We start from the raw sequence: 24,396 nt of genomic DNA, 5'->3' as shown, positions 1-24,396 counted from the left end.
TTGCCAATTATTGGAAAAACCTGTCTGTTCATTAATGTCCTTTAGGGAAGGCAATCTGCCATTCTTACCTGGTCTGGCCTACATGTGAGTCCAGACTCACAGCAATGTGGTTGACTCTCAACTGCCCTCTGGACTCCATGAAGTCTCACGGCTTCAGGTTAAAAATGGGCAAAGAAACCTCTTACTGGTGACCATATACTGTTCTCCTTTGGCTGATGAATCAATACTCCTCCATGTTGAACAACACTTGGAGGAAACACTGAGGGTGGCAAGGGTGCAAATTGTACTCTGGGTGGGGTTTCAATGTCCACCACCAAGAGTGGCTCAGCAGCTGCATTACTGATCAAGCTGGTTGGGGCCTAAAGAATATAACGGCTAGACTGGGTCTATGGCAGGTGGTGATGGAACCAGCATGAGGAAAAAACATACTTGGTCTCATCCTTACTAATCTGCCGGTTGCAGAAGCATCTGTCCATGACAGAATAGGTAAAAGTGACCACCGCACTGTCCTTGTAGAGACGAAGTCCCACCTTCACATTGAGAATAACCTCCATTATGTTGTGTGGCACTATCACCATGCGTAACGGAACAGACTTTGAACCAATCTAGCAGCTCAAGACTGGGCATCCATGATCGCTGTGGGCCATCAACAGCAGCAGAATTGTACTTCAGCACAATCTGTAACTTCATGGCCCGGCATATCCCCCACTCAACCATTACTTTCAAGCCAGGGGATCAACCCTGGTTCAACAGAGAGTGCAGGAGGGCATGCCAGGAGCAGCAGCAGGCAAAAAATGAGGTATCAACCTGGTGAAGCTACCAAACAGGACTACTTGTATGGCAAATGATATATACACTAAGGGATAGACAGAGCTAAGCAATCCCACAACAAACGGATTATGTCTAAGTTATGCAGTCCTTCCACACCAGTCGTGAATGGTGGTGGATAGTTAAACAACTCACTGGATGCAGAGGCTCCACAAATATCCCCATCCTCAATGATTGGGCACCCCAGCACATCAGTGCAAAATATAAGGCTGATGCATTTGCAACAATCTTCAGCCAGAAGTGCCGAGTGCATGATCCATCTCAGGCTCCTTCAATGGTCCTCAGCATCACAGATACCGTCTCCAGCCAATTCAGTTCACTCCCTGTGATATCAAGAAACAGCTGGAGGCCCTGGATACTGCAAAGGCAATGGGCCCTGATAACAATCTGGCAATAGCACTGAAGACGTGTGCTCCAAAACTTGCCACTCCCCTAGCCAAGCTCTTCCAGTACAGTTACAACACTGGCATCCACCTGACATTGTGGAGAATTGCCCAGGTATGTCCTGTTCACAAAAAGCAGGACAATTCCAACCTGGCTAATTACCGCCCCATCAGTCTATCTCCATCATCAGTAAGGTGATGGACAGTGTCATCAACAGGGCTATCAAGCAGCACCTGCTCAGCAATAACCTGCTCAGTGACGGCCAGTTTGGGTTTTGCCAGGGTCACTCAGCTCCTGACCTCATTACAGCCTTAGTTCAAACCTAGAAAAAGAGCTGAATTCCAAAAGTGAGGTGAGGGTGACAGCCCTTGACATCAAGGCCACATTTGACCAAGTATGGCATCAAGGAGCCCTGGCAAAACTAGAATTAATGGGTATCAGGGGGCAAACTCTCTGCTGGTTAGAGTCATACCTGGCACAAAGGAACATAGTTGTGGTTGTGGAGGGTCAGTCATCTCAGCTCCAGGACATCTCTGCAGGAGTCCCTCAGGGTAGTGTCCTAGGCCCAACAATCTTCAGCTGCTTCATCAATGACCTTCACTCTGTCATAAGGTCAGAAGTGGGGGTGTTCACCAGTGATTGCAGTGTTCAGCCCTATTCACAGCTCCTCGGATGGTGAACCTGTCCATGATCAAATGCAACAAGATCTGGATGATATCCAGGCTTGGGCCAACAAGTGGCAAGTAACATTCACGCCATACAAATGCCAGAAAATGACCATCACCAATAAGAGACACTAACCACCACCCCTTGTCGTTCAACGGTTTGACCCATCACTAAATCCCCCATTGTCAACATCCTTGGGGTTACCATTGACCAGAAACTCAACAAGCAGGTCAAAGACTAGGGATACTGCAGTGAGTAACTCACTTCCTGACACCCCAAAGTCTATCCACCATCTACAGGGCACAAGTCAGGAGTATGATGGAATACTTGTCTGGATGGGTGCAGCTCCAGCAAAACTAAAGAAGCTTGACACCATCCAAGACAAAGCAACCCACTTGATTGGCATCACATCCACAAACATTCAATCCCTCCACCACCGGCGCTCAGTAGCAGCAGTGTGTACTATCTACAAGATACACTGCAGAAATTCACCAAAGATCCTTAGCACCTTCCAAACCCACAACCACTTCCATCTAGAAGGACAAAGGCAGCAGTTACATGGGAACATCACCACCTACAAGTTCCCCTCCAAGTCAATCACCACCCTGACTTGGAAATATGCTGCTGTTACTTCACAGTCGTTGGGTCAAAATCCTGGAATTCCCTCCATACTGGCATTGTGGATCAATGCACAGCAAATGGACTGCAGCGATTCAAGAAGGCACCTCTTAAGGACAAATAGGGATGGGCTATCAATGCTGGCCAGCCAGTGGTGCCCATGTCCCACAAATGAATTTTAAAAAAGCAGAATTCAGTAAAAGAAAAATCTAAAATAAAAAGCTGGCCTCATGGAGACCATGTAATTACTTTAGATTGTGTTAAATACCCAAGGTGGTCCACTAAGTTGCCCTATGGACAGTTAGGAATAGGGACTGATTACTGGCACAGCATGCAACAGCCACATCACAGGAAAGAATGAAAAATAAATGGGCTCCTCTGTTGCAGATCTATTTGCCAGCCTTGGCTTCATGGTGGCAGCTGAAAGTTAAATTGAGGTGGGTTCAAAACTCACTTCACAGGCTCCAGGTGTAACCTAGGCTGACACTTCAATACAGTTCACAGGCTCCAGGTGTAACCTAGGCTGACACTTCAATACAGTTCACAGGCTCCAGGTGTAACCTAGGCTGACACTTCAATACAGTTCACAGGCTCCAGGTGTAACCTAGGCTGACACTTCAATACAGTTCACAGGCTCCAGGTGTAACCTAGGCTGACACTTCAATACAGTTCACAGGCTCCAGGTGTAACCTAGGCTGACACTTCAATACAGTTCACAGGCTCCAGGTGTAACCTAGGCTGACACTTCAATACAGTTCACAGGCTCCAGGTGTAACCTAGGCTGACACTTCAATACAGTTCACAGGCTCCAGGTGTAACCTAGGCTGACACTTCAATACAGTTCACAGGCTCCAGGTGTAACCTCGGCTGACACTTCAATACAGTTCACAGGCTCCAGGTGTAACCTAGGCTGACACTTCAATACAGTTCACAGGCTCCAGGTGTAACCTAGGCTGACACTTCAATACAGTTCACAGGCTCCAGGTGTAACCTAGGCTGACACTTCAATACAGTTCACAGGCTCCAGGTGTAACCTAGGCTGACACTTCAATACAGTTCACAGGCTCCAGGTGTAACCTAGGCTGACACTTCAATACAGTTCACAGGCTCCAGGTGTAACCTAGGCTGACACTTCAATACAGTTCACAGGCTCCAGGTGTAACCTAGGCTGACACTTCAATACAGTTCACAGGCTCCAGGTGTAACCTAGGCTGACACTTCAATACAGTTCACAGGCTCCAGGTGTAACCTAGGCTGACACTTCAATACAGTTCACAGGCTCCAGGTGTAACCTAGGCTGACACTTCAATACAGTTCACAGGCTCCAGGTGTAACCTAGGCTGACACTTCAATACAGTTCACAGGCTCCAGGTGTAACCTAGGCTGACACTTCAATACAGTTCACAGGCTCCAGGTGTAACCTAGGCTGACACTTCAATACAGTTCACAGGCTCCAGGTGTAACCTAGGCTGACACTTCAATACAGTTCACAGGCTCCAGGTGTAACCTAGGCTGACACTTCAATACAGTTCACAGGCTCCAGGTGTAACCTCGGCTGACACTTCAATACAGTTCTGCTGGAAACATCACCTTGCAGCTGAAATGTTAAATTGAGGTGAGGCCTCTTCTCCCAGATCCATATGAATCTGTGTTTAGGCAGGCGATGGCTTAATATTATTATCGCCGGACTGTTAGTCCAGAGACCCGGGTAATGTTCTGAGGACGAGGATTTGAATCCTGCTGTGGCAGATGGTGGAATTTGAATTCAATGAAAATATCTCAAATTAGGAGTCTAATGATGACCAAAATTTGATTGTTGGAAAACCCCATCAGAATCACTGTTGCCCTGTAGGAAAGGAAATTGCCATCCTTACCTAGTTTGGCCAACATGTGACACCAGACCCACAGCAATGTAGTTGACTTTTAACTGCCATCTGGACAATTAGGGATGGGTGATAAATGTTGGCCTAGCCAGTGATTCAGTCATCCTGTGAATGGTAAGTGTTAGAAAATGAGTAAAGGAATTCTTGTTATGCGTTATTCCTCACTCAGAAAGCAGATTATCTGGAAGACTATTACATTGCTTTTTGAGAGCTTGCTATACACTAATGAGGTATAGTGTTTCCTACATGTCAATATGATGTACTTTGCGACATTCTGTGATTGTGAAGACATTAATTAAATAGTACAGTTCTCCTTTGTATCTAACTTAAGCAATATTGTTTCCTTAATAAGCATTTTCTTTGAATGTCACACAGAATCCAAACAATAGGCGATGGTACCTGATGGGCATTGTCTCCTGGGGAGAAGGATGTGACCGGGATGGGAAATATGGATTCTACACCCATGTATTCAGGTTTAGAAAGTGGTTGGAGAAAGCTATACAGACCAAGATACCGTCACGAAAGAGTTAAAAATTGCAGTGTCTTAAAGAGGATATAGGCACTTTTAGATGTCCACTGAGGAAATTAACAAGAAATTGGATGTTTATCAATGATTCAGTCATTCCCTGTACCTGAATTAACTTTCAACATTAATGAAATAAAGTCAAATTATTACTGATAGTTTTGAAGAGTTTTATTTGCCTTCTCCCTCTCTTGACTGATTTCATAGATTTCCCCATGTATATCATTCCCTCCAGCTTTTACCATAACTATTCATCACGACAAACTCTGACATGCATGGAGAAAGTATATGTCACCACAAAATCTGAGACTCAATGGGAGTTGATTGGTTCAGTTGCTGGACAGTTGGTGGATCAGAACTGTGTTCAATCCTTGTTCTAAGCTGGTGTTTATTTGGGTAAAAACAATGACTGCAGATGCTGAAAACCAGATTCTGGATTAGTGGTGCTGGAAGAGCACAGCAGTTCAGGCAGCATCCGAGGAGCAGTAAAATCGACGTTTTGGGCAAAAGCCCTTCATCAGGAATAAAAGCAGAGAGCCTGAAGCGTGGAGGGATTTTGGACCTGCCTACTTGCTTTATTCAAAGGCAGTTCGATGTTACCATGCCACAATTGTCACAATGGGTAAAAATTAAATAATTCCTTCCATTTATTGTGTTTTCTTTTCCAATAATTCATGCATTTGAATGAAATCACAAATCATTTTGCATTTTGCATTTCACTATTCTGAATGAATAAAAACTCTTTCTTTTAATCAATTAAACTTAGATTTTGTTTTACGCCCAGTGATTTGGAAATTGAATTATTGCAGTTGGAATGCTGAATACAGACTGATATACATTAATATATAACTCACATTGTAAACACAGGAATGTTGTCAATGATGTACCTATTTCAATTTCACTAAAAGTATCAAACTTGTACATTAATTACTATCTTGGACATCATCAAATGATGAAGATTTGACAATGTCATCTATGTATTATACCACTGAACCAGCATTATACCCTTCTTCCCTCTTCTATGTTATTCATTATTCTTTTAAATACCTGAGACCCTAAAGCTATTACACCCTATGCCTTACAGCCTGCCATCTGGAGAATAATCTGCTTTGGCTTCTGTCCATCAACTAATTCTCAATCTGTACTAATATATTACCCCAATCTTTTGTAAAATACGTTTGTCTATTGCCTAACTTTTGAAGATCCAAATATACTACAGGCACTGATTTCCCATTGTCAGTCCTGCTGGCATACCCTGAAAATGTCCAAAAGATTTGTCAATTACGATTTCCGTTTGATGAGACCATGTTGACTCTTAATCATAGTAATTTGCCGCATTCTTTGACCTTACAAATAGGTTCATTGAAGAGTGCAGGAGGGAATGCCAGGAGCAGCATCAGGCATACTTAAAAATGAAGTGCCAACCTGGTGAACATACACAACAGGACTACTTTCATGCCAACCACATAATAGGCAAATGATGGACAGACATAAGCAACTCCACAACCAATGGATCAAATTAATGCCTTGCAGTTCTGAATGGTGGCGAACAATTAAACAGTCAGAAGTCATTGTGCACGTTGACACAAATGACATAGGTAGAAATAGGGATGAGGTTCTGCAGAGTGATTATAGAGAGCTAGAAAAGGTTAAAGTCCAGGACCTCATTGGTGGTAATCTCTGGACCATTTCCCGTGCCATGTGTTAGTGAGGGAAAGAACAGCAGGATATGGCAGATGAATGTGTGGCTAAAGAATTGGTGCAGGGAGCAGGCTTTCAGATTTTTACATTGTTAAGATCTTTTCTGGGGCAGAGATGACCTGTTCAAGAGGGACGGGTTGCATCTGAACTGGAGGAGGACCAATATCTTGGTAGTCGAAGAGTGTGGTGCTGGAAAAGCACAGCCAGTCAGGCAGCATCCGAGGAGCAGGAGAATCACTATTCCTGACGAAAGGCTTAAGCCCAAAATGTCAACTCTCCTGCTCCTCGGATGCTGCCTGGTCACCTGTGCTTTTCCAGCACCACACTCTTCAACTCTGATCTCCATCTGCAGTCCTCACTTTCTCCCACTATCTTGGTGACCAGGTTTGCTAGTGCTACAAGGGAGGACTTAAACCAGATTAGTAGTAGTGGTGGTGGGTTGGGGGGGGGGGGGGCGGAATTCACAACAGCAGGGAGGCAGGTGCAAGGCAGTAATCAGAAATAGTAAACTGAAGAGACATGTTAGGTGGGAAAGCAACAGCGAGCAAGGAATACCTGTTGGATTAAATTGCATCTATTTTAAAGCAAGAGGGTTGACAGGTAAGGCCGATAAACTCAGGGTGTGAATAGGGTACATTGGACTGGGATATTATAGCCATAACAGAAACATGGCTGAGGGAGGAACAGGACTGACAGCTTAATGTGCCAGGTTATAGGTGTCTTAGGTGCGACAAAAGTGGTGGAAGGAGAGGAGAGGGAGTTACATTTTTGATTAAGGCAAATGTCACCGCAGTAATCAGAGATCAAATAACTGAAGAATCATCCAGTGGGGCTTTGTGGGTGGAGCTAAGAAATAAGGAGGAGATGGCGACATTATTGGGGCTGTACTATAGACCCCCAAATAGTCTAGAGGAATTCGAAGAACAAGATATGCAGGGAGATTGGGGAGACTTGCAGGAGCAATAGGCTTGTCATATTGAAGATTTCAATTTTCCTAACATAGACTGGGACTGCCATAGTGTTAAGGGCTTAGATGGGGTGCAATTGGTTAAATGCATTTAGGAAAGTTTCCTCAAACAGTATATAGAGGGTCTTACTCAGGAAGGGACAAAGCTCAACCTACTCTTGGGAAACAAGGCAGAACAGGTGGCGGAGGTGACAGTGGGGGACCAGTGCCCACAGTTGTCTTAATTTTAAGATAGTTATGGAGAGGGACAAAACTGGCCCACAGGTTCAAGTTCTAAATTGGGGCAAGGTGAATTTTGATGGAATTAGACAGGAGCTTGCAGGGATTGGTTGGAGTAGTTTGATTGCAGACAATGGGACCTCCGGCAAGTGGGAGGCCTTTAAATGTGAGATAGCTAGAGTTCAAGGTCTATATGTTCTTATGATGGTGAAGGGCAGGGTTGGTAGAAACAGGAAACCCTGGATGACAAATATTAAGGATTTGACCAGAAAAAAGGTGTGGCACAGGTACAGGAAGCTGGGATCAAGGGAATCCCTGGAGGAATATAGGGGATACAAGAGTTTACTGAAGAACAAAATCAGAGGGTGAAAAGGGGGCACGAGATAGCCTTGGCTGAGAAGATTAGGGTGAATCCAAAAAGGTTCTTTAAGCACATTAAAGGAAAACAAAACTAGCAGGAGAACAGGACCCCTCAAGGACTAAAATGGACATGTATGTGAAGAACCACTGGAAATGGGTGAGGTGCTCAATGAATATTTTTCCTCTCTGTTTACCGTGGACAAAGACATGAAGACTTGGGAACTAGGGGAAGTTAGCGGTCATATTTTGAGAACAGTCCATATCACAATAGGATGTATTAGAATGTGTGAAGGTAAATAAATCCTAGTCCTGACCAGATATTTCCAAGAACACTAAGAGGCTAGGGATGAAATTCTGGGCACCCTGGCTGATATTTTTGCATCATTATTAGGCATGAGTAAGTTCCTCGAAGACTGGAGGGTAGCAAATGTGACCTTATTCAAAATGGGCTGCAAAGAAAAACTGGGAACTATAGACCAATAAGCCTAACATCTGTAGTAGGTAGGTTACTTGAGATAATTCTGAGATAAGATATATGCATTTGAAAAGACAGGGTTTGATTAGGAGTAGTCAGCATGGCTTTGTGTGTGGGAGATCATGACTCACAAATTTGTTAGAGTTCTTTAATGAAGTGACCAGGAAGGTCGAAGAGGCCAGGGTATTAGACATAGTCTGTATCAATTTCAGTAAGGCCTTTGATAAGGTTCCATATGGTAGGCTGCTCTGGAATGTTAGATCACATGGAATCCAGGGGGAACTGGATGCACAATTGGCTTGATGGTAAGAACACAGTGTAAGAATGGAAGGATGCTTGTCAGACTGAGGCCTGTGATGAGTAGACTGCCCCAGGGAGTCAGTGCTGGGTCCATTGCTATTTGTTACCTATATCAATGATTTGGATGAGAACATACAAAGCAAGATTAGAACGTTTGTAGATTACAATAAAATAAACAGTGTCATGGATAGTGAGGAAGGTTATCAGAAATTGAGCAAAGTCTTGATCAGCTGGAAAGTGGGCCAAGAAATGAAAAATGGAGTTTAATATAGTTAAGGGTGAAATCTTACATTTTGGTAAGTCAAATCAAGGTAGGAGTTTCATGGTGAATGATAGGGCCTTAAAGAGTGTTGTGGAACAGAGGGACCTTGGAGTTCAGGTGCACTGTTCTCTGAAAGTGGAGTCACAGGTAGACAGGACAGTGAAGAAGGCTTTTAGCACACTGGCCTTCATCAGTCAGGGCATTGAGTATAGAAGTTAGGAAGATATGTTACAGTTGTACAGGACATTGGTGAGGCAGCACTTGGAGTATTGTGTTCAGTTTTGGTCACCTTACTATAGGAAGGATGTTATTAAACTAGAAAGACTGCAGAATAAATTTACTGGGATGATGCCAGGACTCAATGGTCTCAGCTATACAGGGAAGTTGGACAATCTAGGAGTTTTTTTCTTTAGAGTGTACGTGACTGAGGGGGATCTTATGGAAGTGTATAAGATCATGAGAGGCAATGGATCGGGTGAATGCACTTAATCTTTTTCCCAGGGCTGGAGAATCAAGGACAATATCTACAAGGCACAAGTCAGAAGTGTGATGGAACCTTCATCACTTGCCTGGATGTGTGCAGCTCCAACTACACTATAAGACACAGGGAAGCTTGACACCACTTAAAATTATAGAGTCTGTACCAATTATCCAAACTAACCCAGCCTTTCCAGCACATGGCCAATAGCCTTGAATGTTATAACATTTCAAGTGCTCATCCATGTACAGTTCAAAGATTATGACACTTCCAACCTCAACTGCTCCCTCAGGCAGTGTATTCCAGATGCCCACCACTATCTGGGTAGAAAAATATTTCCTTAAATCCCATCTAAACCTCACCTTAAAATTATTCCCCTTCATTACTGATCCTTCAACTATGGGGAACAACTGCCTTCTGGTCACCCTGTCAATGCTCTGTCCTAAAGAAAATAACTCAAACCTATTCAACTTTTCTTAATAGCTAAAATGCTCCAACCCAGGTGACATCCTAAGGAATCTTATCTGTACAGCTTTCCAGTGCAATCACATCCCTTCTTATGGTGAAGTGACCAGAACACCTCACAGTACTCCACCCATGGCATAACCACAGTTTTGTACAGCTCCAACATGACCTCTCTGCTCTTCCAACTCCATGCCTCAACTTACAAAGTATCCCATAGGCTTCTCAACTATCCTGTTGCTCTGTTCTGCTGCCTTCAGGAATCTGTGGACAAAGACCCCAAGGCCCCTTCATTTCCTGTGAGCTGCCTCGTGTCCTGCCATTCAATGAGCACCCCTTGTCTTTTCCTTCTTCCAAATTGCATCAACTCACACTTTTCAGGCTTAAATTCAATCTGTAGTTGATCTGCCCATCTGACTAACCTGCCTATGTCTTTCTGAAACTAAGATCTTCTTCCTCATTATAAACCAACTGGCTAATCTTTGTGTCATCCACATTCTCATTTATATTTTTTATATATATCACAAACAATAACAGACCCATCATTGATCACGATGGTACACCACTAGACACCAGCTTCCAGTCACACAAACAGCCTTTTACCACCACTCTCTGTCTCCTACCACTAAGTTAAAAATAACACAATACCAGGTTATAGTCCAACAGGCTTATTTGGAAGTACTAGCTTTCAGAGCGCTGCTCCTTCATCAGGTAGCTGTGGGGCAGGGTCATAAGACACATAATTTATAGCAAAAGATCACAGTGTCATGCATGCAACTGATAAGATATACTGAGCAAACCTAGATTGCTGTTACGTCTTTCATCTTTTAGAACGAGTTGCAGGCTTTGATTCATTAATATGTAAATCTCAGAACTTCTTTCAAATCATGTTCTTGAGATAACTTAAGGTTTTATTTTTAGACAGTGACTACTCAGTGGTAAGATCAATGGTAGGATCTGAACTAAGTCCATTTCAGATCCATTTTGCTGTCACTCTGGATGCGGTGTGCTTTTACTTTCTTTACCAGTGCGTCGTGTGGGCTTTGCTGAAATCCATATAACTTCATCTACCCTCATCTGCACACCTGATCACCTCCTTGAAAAATTATATCAGATTTATTCAGCATGACCAGCCTCTGACAAAGTTATCCCTCAACAAATCTCACCCTTCCAAGTGGAGATTAATTCTCTCCTTCAGAATTTAAATTGCCTTACCACTGATACAAGACTCACTTGTTTATAATTCCCTGGTTTATCTCGACCACCGTTGTTGGAGAGTGGAACCATATTAGCTGTCCCACAATCCCTTGTGCTCAGAGAGGAATTAAAAATTTGGTTCAGAGCCCCAGTAATTTCCTTCTTCACCTCCCATAGCAACTCAATCATTTGAAAATGTGATATCATTCACTCCTACCACCACTGATGCCCAGTAGCAACAGCGTGTATAACCTTTTCAATGCACTGCACAAATTCACCAAGGCTCCTTTGACAGCACCTTCCAAATCATGACATCTATCACCCAGAAGGATGAAAACAGTAGACCTATGGGAACACCATGACCACAAGCCAATCACCATCCTGACTTTGAAACGTATCAATGTTTTTTCAGTGTCACTGGGTCAAAATCCTGGCACTCATTCCCTGATAGCATTGTAGGTCAACCTACATGTTCACTATAGCAGTTCAAGATGATGCTCACACCATCATCTCAAGCACAGGCAATAAGTGCTGGTCTGGCCAGTGATGCCCACATGCCATGAGTGACTAAATTAAAATTTTAGCACTTTTCTTATAACAGCAAAATTATCCTGCAAAAAGTCTTTGTTCTTAATTTCTTTGCTGCCCTAACTCATTCTGTCTTCCTCTGAACTTGCTGCACTCTCTTCAGTTGAACTGGACATTGCTGTTAAATTTACTAACACCAGTGATGCTCTTGTTGTCCGATTAACTAGCAGATACTGAGGGGCACTACCTCCAACATCCCCAGACTACTATCCAAACGTTGAACATCAAGCTATTAGTTCCAGGACTATCACTGACTTCATCTTAACTGGGGAATTTTTATAGTGTGGCTTCCATCCCCATACAGTTTGGTTGCATTTTCTTTTATTCATCATATATCTGAAGTGCTATAACAATCAACCAAATATTTATTTCCACCATCAAATCACTTGTGGTAATTTTAACCTCTGAACGTACTTCACTACTAAATCATTTGTTTCCAATTGCTCAATTTACATGCAGAACCTAATTAAGGGACATGCAGGTGTCCAGGAGGTAAGGAGAGGGTGGAGATGGCTAAAACAAAAGGGATTCAGTCTGATTTTACTGCCTTGTCAAGATCTGAAACAGGCGGATTGCTCTGTTCGGCCCATTGGTAAAGCCCATTCCTGTCCCATTTCTTTCAGTCTTGACTATAATTTCTCCCCTTGTTCAGCCTTTTCCTACCTATATGCATAACCTTTTCTGTTACTGTCACTTTAACAGATTTTAGAATCCTACTCCCTTGATCCAGTCTCACATAGAACATAGAAAAATACAGCGCAGTACAGGCCCTTTGGCCCACGATGTTACGCCGATCCAAGCCCACCTAACCTACACTAGCCCAGAATCCTCCATATGCCTATCCAATGCCTGTTTAAATGCCCATAAAGAGGGAGAGTCCACCACTGCTACTGGCAGGGCATTCCATGAACTCACGACTTGCTGAGTAAAGAATCTACCCCTAACATCTGTCCTATACCTACCACCCCTTAATTTAAAGCTATGCCCCCTTGTAATAGCTGACTCCATACGTGGAAAAAGGTTCTCATGGTCAACCCTATCTAAACCCCTAATCATCTTGTACACCTCTATCAAGTCACCCCTAAACCTTCCTTTCTCCAATGAAAACAGCCCCAAGTGCCTCAGCCTTTCCTCATACGATCTTCCTCCCATACCAGGCAACATCCTGGTAAACCTCCTCTGCACCCGTTCCAGTGCCTCCACATCCTTCCTATAATATGGCGACCAAAACTGCACACAATACTCCAGATGCGGCCGCACCAGAGTCTTAGACAACTGCAACATGACCTCAGGACTCTGGAACTCAATTCCTCTACCAATAAAAGCCAGTACGCCATATGCCTTCTTCACAGCACTATTTACCTGGGTGGCGACTTTCAGAGATCTGTGTACATGGACACCAAGATCCCTCTGCTCATCCACACTACCAAGTATCCGACCATTTGCCCAGTACCCCATCTTCTTGTTACTCTTACCAAAGTGAATCACTTCACATTTAGCTACATTGAACTCCATTTGCCACCTTTCTGCCCAGCTCTGCAGCTTATCTATATCCCGCTGTAACCTGGCACATCCTTCCTCACTGTCAACTCCTCCACCGACTTTCGTATCATCTGCAAACTTGCTCACCCAACTTTCTAGCCCCTCTTCCAGGTCATTTATAAAAATGACAAACAGCAATGGTCCCAAAACAGATCCTTGCGGAACACCGCTAGTAACTGCGCTCCAAGAAGAACCTTTACCATCAACTACTACCCTCTGTTTTCTTCCAGCCAACCAATTCCTAATCCAAACCTCCAACTCACCCTCAATGCCATACCTCCGTATTTTTTGCAGTAGCCTACCATGGGGAACCTTATCAAACGCCTTACTAAAATTCATATACACCACATCTACCACTTTACCCCCGTCCACCTCCTTATTGAATTCTTTGAGAAGGTGACTAAGGTTTGTGAGGCACAACCTGCCCTTCACAAAACAATGCTGACTATCTTTGATCACATTATTCCTATCCAGATGTTCATAAATCCTATCCCTTACAATTCTCTAAGACTTTGCCCACAACAGAAGTGAGACTCACCGGCCTATAGTTACTAGGGTTATCCCTACTCCCCTTCTTGAACAAGGGAACCACATTTGCTATCCTCCAGTCTTCTGGCACTATTCCTGTAGACGAGGACATAAAAATCAAGGCAAATGGCTCTGCAATCTCCTCCCTTGCTTCCCAGAGAATCCTAGGATAAATGCCATCAGGCCCAGGGGACTTATCTATTTTCACCCTTGCCAGAATTTCCAACACCTCTTCCCTACATACCTCAAAGCCATTCATTCTAAATTAATTGTGACTCAATATTCACATTGGCAACAATGTCCTGTTCCTGAATGAATACTGACGAAAAGTATTCATTCAGTGTCTCCCCAATCTCTTCAGCCTCCACACGCAACTTCCCACTACTATCCTTGACTGGACCGATACCTACCCTAGTCATTCTTTTATTCCTGACATACCTATAGAAAGCCTTTGGGTTTTCCCTAATCCTACCAACTAAGGACTTTTCATGTCCCCTCCTTGCTGCTCTTAGCTCTCTCTTTAGATCCTTCCTGGCTACCTTATAACTCTCAATCGCCCCATTGAACCTTCACGCCTCATCTTTACAAAGGCCGCCCTCTTCCATTTAACAAGGGATTCCAATTCCTCATTAAACCACGGCTCCCTCACACTACCCTTTCCTTTCTGTCTGACAGGTACATACTTATCAAGAACACTCAATAGTTGCTCCTTGAAAAGCTTGAAAATATCAATTGCGCCCTTCCCTTGAATTAAGACAGGATTTGAGGAGCATACGTTGGGAGCATAGGCTGTTAGGGAAGGATGTGGTGGAAATGTGGGACTTTTTCAAGGAGCAGATACGACGTGTCCTTGATATGTATGTACCGATCAGGCAGGGAAGAAATGGTCGTGTGAGGGAGCCTTGGTTGACGAGGGAGGTTGAATGTCTAGTAAAGAGGAAGAAGGAGGCTTACATAAGGTTGAGGAAACAAGGTTCAGACAGAGCAGTGGAGGGATACAGGATAGCCAGAAGGGACCTGAAGAAAGGGATTAGGAGAGCTAAGAGAGGGCATGAAAAATCCCTGGCGGATAGGATCAAGGATAACCCCAAGGCATTCTATGCATATGTGAGAAACCTGAGAATGACGAGAACGAGGGTAGGTCCGATCAAGGACAGTGGTGGGAGACTGTGTATTGAGTCGGAAGAGATAGGAGAGGTCTTGAACAAGTACTTCTCTTCAGTATTTACGAACGAGAGGGACCGTATTGTTGAAGAGGAGAGTGTGAAACGGACTGATAAGCTAGAAGAGATACCTGTTAGGAAGGAAGATGTGTTGGACATTTTGAACAACTTGAGGATAGACAAGTCCCCCGGGCCTGACGGGATATATCCTAGGATTATGTGGGAAGCAAGAGAGGAAATTGCAGTACCGTTGGCAATGATCTTCTCGTCTTCACTGGCAACTGGGGTGGTACCAGGGGACTGGAGAGTAGCGAATGTTGTGCCCCTGTTCAAAAAAGGGAATAGGGATAACCCCGGGAATTACAGGCCAGTTAGTCTTACTTCTGTGGCAGGCAAAGTAATGGAAAGGGTACTGAGGGATAGGATTTACGAGTATCTGGAAAGACACTGCTTGATTAGGGACAGCCAGCACGGATTTGTGAAGGGTAGGTCTTGCCTTACAAGTCTTATTGAATTCTTCGAGGAGGTGACCAAGCATGTGGATGAGGGTAGAGCAGTGGATGTAGTGTACATGGATTTTAGTAAGGCATTTGATAAGGTTCCCCATGGTAGGGTTATGCGGAAAGTCAGGAGGCATGGGATAGAGGGAAATTTGGCCAATTGGATAGAAAACTGGCTAACCGGTAGAAGTCAGAGAGTGGTGGTAGATGGTAAATATTCAGCATGGAGTCCAGTTACAAGTGGAGTTCCGCAGGGATCAGTTCTGGGTCCTCTGCTGTTTGTAATTTTTATTAATGACTTAGAGGAGGGAGTCGAAGGGTGGGTCAGTAAATTTGCAGATGATACAAAGATAGGTGGAGTTGTGGACAGTGAGGAGGGCTGTTGTCGGCTGCAGAGGGACTTAGATAGGATGCAGAGCTGGGCTGAGGAGTGGCAGATGGAGTTCAACCCTGCCAAGTGTGAGGTTGTCCATTTTGGAAGAACAAATAAGAATGCGGAATACAGGGTTAATGGTAGGGTTCTTGGTCAGGTGGAGGAACAGAGGGATCTTGGGGTCTATGTACATAGATCTTTGAAGGTTGCCACTCAGGTGGATAGAGTTTGTAAGAAGGCCTATGGAGTATTATCGTTCATTAGCAGAGGGATTGAATTCAAGAGTCGTGAGGTGATGTTGCAGCTGTACAGGACTTTGGTTAGGCCACATTTGGAGTACTGTGTGCAGTTCTGGTCGCCTCACTTTAGGAAAGATGTGGAAGCTTTGGAGAGGGTGCAGAGAAGATTTACCAGGATGTTGCCTGGAATGGAGAGTAGGTCGTACGAGAATAGGTTGAGAGTTCTCGGCCTTTTCTCGTTGGAACGGCGAAGGATGAGGGGTGACTTGATCGAGGTTTATAAGATGATCAGAGGAATAGATAGAGTAGACAGTCAGAAACTTTTTCCCCGGGTACAACAGAGTGTTACAAGGGGACATAAATTTAAGGTGAAGGGTGGAAGGTATAGGGGAGATGTCAGGGGTGGGTTCTTTACCCAGAGAGTGGTGGGGGCATGGAATGCGCTGCCCGAGGGAGTGGTAGAGTCAGATTCATTGGCGACCTTTAAGCGGCATTTGGATAGGTACATGGATGGGTGCTTAATCTAGGATAGAAGTTCGGCACAACATCGTGGGCCGAAGGGCCTGTTCTGTGCTGTATTGTTCTATGTCTATGTCTAAGGGGGTCTGCTATCTTTATGTTCTCTATATATTTTGATTGTAGCAGGTGTTGTTTCCTGCTCTCACCCTTAAGTGGAAAACAATCAATTTTGCTTCAAATTTCCATCCTTCCCTCATCTTAACATGGTTTATCTCCAACGTTTCTTTTTCTTGACTTTTTAGTTTCCATTTTCAGGGATAAGTTACTAATGAAGATTCCCTATAGAACCATTTACTCCTACAACTTCCAAGATTACAATTGCAAACATCCCTGTTATCAATGTAACCTTCCATACCAATGCATTTTCCCTTTTGTCAACGTAGGATTCCCTCCTGGTTAACAGAAACCTTGACCATAAATAATCCCGCCCTTCTGCTGTTTCGTGTTCTAAATACGATGTCGCCCCCTCCTCAGCTTCCAACCCAATCATCTTCAGTCATTTCACCACTCACCTCTTTTTCCTCCCTTCCCTTTATCAAAAACTTAAAACTACACATCTTTTTCATCAGAAACACTCAACAACCTGAAACATTGTCTGTTTCTCTACCCCAAAGATGCTACCTGAGTACTTCTGGCTTTTTATTGATTTCAAATTTCCAGTACTGTATTATTTTAGTTTTGTTTCCCTGATGCCCCTCAACCTTCAATAATAGTTTCAATGTTCTTAAATTGAAATCCTGCTGCTTTCTTGCAAGCAGGAGGAAGATGAAAGTGCTGGCTCAACTTGTGAATGGAAATTGGAACCCCTTAACAAGGGAATTTTCCTAGTATTTACTATGTAGCATAACATTTCATTCCATTCAATAGCTGTTATAGCAATTACTAAACTTGCCGAAATTCTAGCATGTGAAAGAAAAGGGAAGAATTATGAAAGACACTGAAGTCATGATGCCTTTTGAACGGATATCAATTTGTCTAGCACCAAATGAACCCTATTATCAGTTGCTTGTGAAAATAGGTATGTGTTCTTTGGAAAGAAAAAAAAGTCAACTAAGCCTCAGCTGGAGATATAGGGTATATGACAAGTTATCCTGATATCATGAGTAATCACCCATAGTCACTGGCCGAGGGGGTTTAGACAGCAAAGGCAGAGAAGACGCACTGTTTATTAATAGAGACTGATGGAGGAGGCTATGAGCAACAGCAGGAGTCATTATCTGCTGGAGGGAAGAGAAGGGGGCCCATGGGAGAACAAAAACATCTGGAATATGCGAGTACCCCAGATCCATTCCTTCATTTAACAGAATGGATTTGGAGTCAGTCAATTATTGTCATCAGTCATGGGATTTACGTAGTTCCTTTCTTCACAGAATTAACTTACCAAGCTTTCAGAAAATTGTCACAAATCAACTACCTATATTCATTAACTATGATCACAGAACCCCCAAATTTCAACAACGGCTAACCTTACCCTCAATTAAATTACAGGTAACAATTGTGGAGATGTTTAAACAATCGGTTCAGAGATTTTATTACATATTGAACGCCTGATCTAATGGTAGGAACACTACCAGTGTGCCACAAGACCCCAAAGAGGTCCAGATGAATGAATCAATCGATTCGAACACAACTTAAAAATTTAAGGCTCAACGATAGGTCCACTAAAACGAATAAGTGCATAGATGCAAACTTTGATTTCAACATGTGTAGGAAGATCACTAGAGTTCAATTTTACTGTCTCTCATGCTGCACGTTTGGAGGTTATGCATAGTAATGGTGCGCTTGAATCCTGCTGCCTTCCCAACCTATAATTCAATTGAGATCCTTATATTAAGTGTCAACATAAATGGGGTTACTCAAACGATAGTTTGTTCTGAACTATTATTTTAAGCTTAGTGCAAAAAGAATTGAGGCTGTATGAATCAACACACACAAAAATCAATGTACAATTATGAAGTGAAATTTTGTTTGACACAAGCATATATTGTTCGTTAAAAAGACTCCTTGTTTATGATCACATTGATTTTCAAGGCCACTACCTTTTTAAAAAAAATTAAACTTTCAATTTATTCACAATTGGGGTGGGCAGTGTTAAGGACAATCAAAAAGCCAAAGCTTTTTTTTGAAAATGATTAAGAGAAGGTCTATTTGTTAGACTCCATCCGTACTGAGAACTGTCATCCATTAGTGTTAAGAATCTTCGCCTCACATTATCTTCTCTTGGAAGCTTCAGAATTTAAGTCCGAGGATACGGAGGCACAAGTTTCAAGAGAATATATTTTGAAACAACACAAAATGCTATTGTTTGTATGTATTTAATCACATTCCTGGAATTTTATTATTAAGCATTAAAAATCATCTTTATCAAGTTACAAATGGTATTTCCAGAGTTAAGTCCTCAGTTTTAAAGGAGACAAAAAAATTTCTAAAGATATTCAAATATTCAGCTAATATAATTGGCTTCACTCTCCTTGTGTTCGTAGATTATGCGATTATTTAGGTTTAATATGTTGCCCAAGTCCCAACTTCTCATTACTACTGATCTCCTATTACATTTGTTTCAGTAGTGATTGGGTTAAACTTAATTAATAAATGAGCAAATAAGCTGAATAGATGCATATGTAACCTGCAATACAAATACATGTAGTTCTTCAGAAAGATTACATTGATTAAAAAGCATGCCTAGATGCCAAATTAAATGTAAACTGAGCTTTACAATGAAAGGAATCCATTGTCTAATTTTAAACAGTAACCTCAATCTCTAGCTTTTCTGAAGGAATATTATAATCACTGAATCCAATTTTAAAATATATTCATTTTATAACACTTAAAAGTAGCTCTAAAATTTATTCACTTTAAAAGTAAAGCTTCCAACTTGTGGTGGTTATTTATTTTATTACTCTTTATGGATATAAACTAAGTGTCATCATTGTGTAAAACAACAATAACCTTGGAGAGGAACTAATCTTTTCCTTTGTTTTTTTTTAAAATTACAAATTCAGAAAGAGCATGCATGGGTTTAAGTGTGACTTTTTCCCTAGTGTATTAGTTTTTACATAAGCTAATTTGACCAAAATGTTTACACCAGTAGGCTTTGATTTAGTGGCATTACTGCATCTCTGAAAACACCACAAGCATATGTATCCTTCAATTAACAAACTGCCACAATTGAGTGAATTGTTAAACATGGTGTGCAATCCACAAACATCAACTTCAAAGAAAAATGCTTTGGGAACTGAAACAGATGGCCTATGGGAAATTACCTGTGCCCATGAAAAGTGCTGTAAGGAAGCCTGGATGAATATGTCACACTTTCAACCTTCACCAAAGTTCCTACAATAAAGATTCCTGAGTTTTCCTGTTGCAGGGAATAGACATTGTTCAGGATTTCACTGTGGGAAGAATCTTGGGTACAAATCTGTATTCCATTAAATTGTGAGCAATATATTAATTCTCCTAAGTCTTCCAGACATGCCTGACATGGTTATAAAAGAATTCAAAGATGCATTTAAAGAATGTGGGAGTTTTTACTTATATTTTAATCCTGAATTAATAGCAAATGATTATCAAAGTACCTATACTTTTGTTTTTTGGAACCTTATAACACTAACTTCACTTCAAAAAGACTTAACTGACAGAATATGCTTTGAACTGCCCTGGAAAGATTCTATATAAGCCCTTTGCTGAATCACAGTATTTTCCTCTTGATTATTTTTAAAACAAACAATATTTGCACTTTTACAATATTTTTAAAAATTAACTGGATTTTCACAATGACTAAATGGATCTTCATCACAGTTCCACATTTACCGAAACAGGGAATGGGTTGATTTTAAAATGCTGTGACATTACAAATGAAGACTGCAATGCCTGCTGGCTGTCCAGTCACTGCTGGGGCAAACCTTCTATTTCATCATTGGGCAACACAGAGAAAAAAAAAGCAGAAGATGCTACCATCCAAGGCCTTGGAGAAGGGAAAAATCAGAACCAAAAGGAATTGGCTACAAAAATACAAATTCAGGAGGGATAAGCACTTGAGTGGGAAATCAAACTTATAACAGCTCAGCACAGATCATTTTAACACAAAGAAATAAAATCAAATGAGGACAAATCACAGGATGGTGCGTCTGACACCAGCTCAAAAGGCAGTAAAACCAGACTTTGAACACCCTCCAAATGAAAGATTCCCTGTAAAAGGATGAGCAAACAAACCTGCATTTCTGAGGTGCCTTTCACAACCTCAGGTCACCCCCAAATGGTGAACTGTTTAAGTATAATCTCTGCTGTGATTTAGGCAACATGACGGCCAACTGACATGCACCATACTCCTCTAAACAGCAATGTGATAATGACCAGACATTCAGTTGTTGTTGAACCGACGTAGATAAGACACCAGTTCTTCTTCAAAATACTTACATAGAATATTTAATTTGGACCTAAAAGGACAGACCGACCTCTGGGTTTAATGTCATATCCAAAAGGTGATATGTTCAACATTGCAGTGATTTGTCAATATTACACTGGAGCCTAGATTTCTGTGCTCAAGTCTCTCCTATCCATTTTAAACCAATCACCTTCACATTCAGAGACAGAAGTACTCTTATTGAGCCACTGTTCACATTTGTGAAAGTATATATTTATAACATTTGTAAGTTGTATTAATAATTTAATTGAGTTTGTGCATCACCTCCCAGATTAACAAAAATTAAAATTTCCATCGTTCAATGCAGCTTTCACATTTTGAGGTAAATTATTAGCCTGGATACTTCATTGCAAGAACAAAGGATAGAAGCTTGTGCACTGGGTATTCAGAAACCTTAACCTATTGTAACAAGATTAAATGTTAAATATAGTTAGGTACGGGGAGAACAATCTGTAAAAAAGTGCTGTTAAAAGCAAGCAGTGGAGGTAGAAAAGCCCAATATGAATTCTCAGCCATACAAATACCATGCTGCAGATTCAGCAAACATTGCGAGAGATGCACAGTATTAAAAAAGGCTCATCTTCAGGATCACAAATCTTAAACCTTGAAAGAAATAATGGATGGAATTTGCACATGTAAGTGAGGAAAGGTGGGAGAAGGGAGAGAGAGAGAGAAACTTGGTAGCATTGGTTTTAAATGCAAGCATTAAAATCAGACAATACTTTTTAGCTTTTGAACAAAATATGCAATAAGAAAATTCTTCAGTTACAAGATCTGAAATTTAGGGATGATCAATTATACAATCTTAACTAATGATTGAAGCATAAAATGGTTCTGGCAAGTTTGATTGTAGCTGTGACACAAAGCTTCACATTAAACTGTCACAGGTTTGACCTCTCAGCAGAAGCATGACGACTGTAGGTTCTGACCACAGGCTGTAAAAGAAAGACACACAATATTAGCACCCATTTTTAAATGCTCATCTGCTCACACATACTGCATGGGTAAACACCCAAGTTATAATAACAAGGCCAAATATTGAAGTTTTTACAGTTTACAAAACAGAAAACTGTTTCAGAAAGGGCACTAATTTCATACCAAGTTTAATTGCTTAACTTCATTCCACAATTAAATACTGGCATATTAACTCTGCCTCAGCGTTGTCCAACATTCAACTTTGGTGGGTTCAATTTTCTCTAGTTGAACACTAGGCAGATTAAAGTCCCCAAAACAAACTCCTTATTCTGGGCAACAGTTATATTTTCCTTCCATTAACTGTCATAGTTCAAAATTCTTTGATTATTCTTCCATCGTTTTTGCAGGTGATTTTGATGTGTTTAGGGTTGTTTTGCCACTCCATTGCTTGGGTTTGCTCCAGCCTCAAGAGGAACTTGCAAAGGGAGCAAGGATCCAGTGGTTCTGGTCTGCAGAGGTACCAAAAGTAGGGAAGCACTAGGGCCAAATTTTAAAAAAGCAAAACCTCAAAAAAGGTAATATAATAATTACATAATACAATAATTCTCCAGATCCACCAGCAAATTGACACTGGATAAATAAGATGAGAGTATTAAATGTTTGGCTCAAAGACTGATGTAGGAGAAAGGAGTATAATTGCTGTCACCTCCATACTTCACGTCAGCTCTGAAGAGGAGTCATTTGAACTTGACAAGTTTGCTTGCGCTCTCGCCATGAACACGGCCTGTTGCTTTCTGTTTGACTCATGGGCACTGGCAGCAGCATTCTGGGAAACAGGACTGTACTACTGGGACAGCTTTCACCTGAGCTCCCAGTAGAGTCTGTCTTTTGGCGAATTCCTCTGTCTGCCATTTTGGTGGTGGGGTCTCACACCTTTAATGCATTGTCTAAGCTAAGATACCACCTTCTTTTATAGAAATGCTTAAGTTATCTCGAGAACATGATTTGAAAGAAGTTCTGGGATTTACATATTAATGAACTGAAATCCACAACCCATTCTAAAAGATGAAAGACTTAACAGCAATCTAGGTTTGTTTAATATATATCAATTGCATGCATGACACTGATCATTTGCTATAAATTGTATTTTATGATCCTGCTCCACAGCTACCTGATGAAGGAACAGCGCTCCGAAAGCTAGTACTTCCGAATAAACCTGTTGAATTATTACCTGGTGTTGAGATTTTTAAACTTAGCAGATAAAGTTAGAGGTCACAAAAATAGTAAAACAAAATTACTCTGCATCTGAATGCTACTATTTGTATGCTTTGGTAGCCAGACACCAACACTGTACTCCAGATATGGTCTCACCAGTGCCCTATTTAACTGAAGCATAACCTTCTTACTTTTGCTTTTAAATTCCCCTTACAATAAATAGTAGCAAGGGCTTTTGCCCGAAACGTCGATTTCGAAGCTCCTTGGATGCTGCCTGAACTGCTGTGCTCTTCCAGCACCACTAATCCAGAATCTGGTTTCCAGCATCTGCAGTCATTGTTTTTACCTACCTAATAAATAGTAGCATTCCATTTAAGCTATATAAGCTGTCCTTATTAGCTAATTAAGGAATTAGAGTATTCACACAGCTAAATTTCTCAGCTTCAAATAACCCTTCCATGATTTTAATCAAACACTTCTGATCTGTAACTTTCAAATGGAGGTAATCCATTCTGAACAGTCCTAAAACTAACTTCTACCAGGACATTTGTGTATTGGAATCAAAAGGCATATCAATGGATATTTCCCCTTCGCAAAAAAAAAAATCTGAATCCCTCCAATTGAAAGTAGCCAAATGTGTGAAATATTTAGATTATCCACTCAAACTCCCAGATGCAAACAAATTTCCATCAACACTTAAGAATTTTCTTTTCATACTGTTTTCTTCATCATAGCTCCAGATGTGGCTCAGTGGTTAGCACTGCTGCCAAACAGCGCTAGGGACCCGGGTTCAATTCCCATCTTGTGCAACGGTGTGTGGAGTTTGCACATTCTCCCTGTGTCTCCATGGGTTTCCTCCTACAGTCCAAAGATGTGCAGGTTAGGTGAATTGGCCATGCTAAATTGCCCCTAGTGTTAGATGCATCAGTCAGGGGTAAACGTAGGAGAATGGATCTGGGTGCGCTGCTCTTTGGAGGGTTGGTGTGGACTTGTTGGGCCGAAGGGCCTGTTTCCACACTGTAGAGAATGGAAATACTGACAAGTTAATCAAACTCCTTTGTGTCCTCA

General features: G+C 41.8%; 2 protein-coding genes across 2 annotated transcripts in view; one reads left to right on the top strand and one right to left on the bottom strand.

The window, feature by feature from the left end:
• The window catches only part of f2 (coagulation factor II (thrombin)), a 116,447-nt gene extending 111,387 nt beyond the window's left edge, over positions 1-5,060 (top strand). The window contains exon 22 of the mRNA XM_072591813.1: positions 4,755-5,060. Coding sequence (XP_072447914.1) covers positions 4,755-4,910 — 156 coding nt within the window. The 3' untranslated portion in view covers positions 4,911-5,060. The remainder of the gene's footprint in view (positions 1-4,754) is intronic.
• A 14,014-nt stretch (positions 5,061-19,074) lies between these two features.
• cat (catalase) overlaps positions 19,075-24,396 on the bottom strand; it is a 48,134-nt gene continuing 42,812 nt past the window's right edge. Inside the window, exon 13 of the mRNA XM_072591812.1 lies at positions 19,075-22,133. Coding sequence (XP_072447913.1) covers positions 22,080-22,133 — 54 coding nt within the window. The 3' untranslated portion in view covers positions 19,075-22,079. The remainder of the gene's footprint in view (positions 22,134-24,396) is intronic.

Source organism: Chiloscyllium punctatum, chromosome 22, assembly GCF_047496795.1.
Source record: "Chiloscyllium punctatum isolate Juve2018m chromosome 22, sChiPun1.3, whole genome shotgun sequence".
In the NCBI taxonomy this organism is placed as follows: domain Eukaryota; kingdom Metazoa; phylum Chordata; class Chondrichthyes; order Orectolobiformes; family Hemiscylliidae; genus Chiloscyllium; species Chiloscyllium punctatum.
Note: the sequence above shows the minus strand (reverse complement) of the source record. Positions and strands in the feature narration are given on the sequence as shown.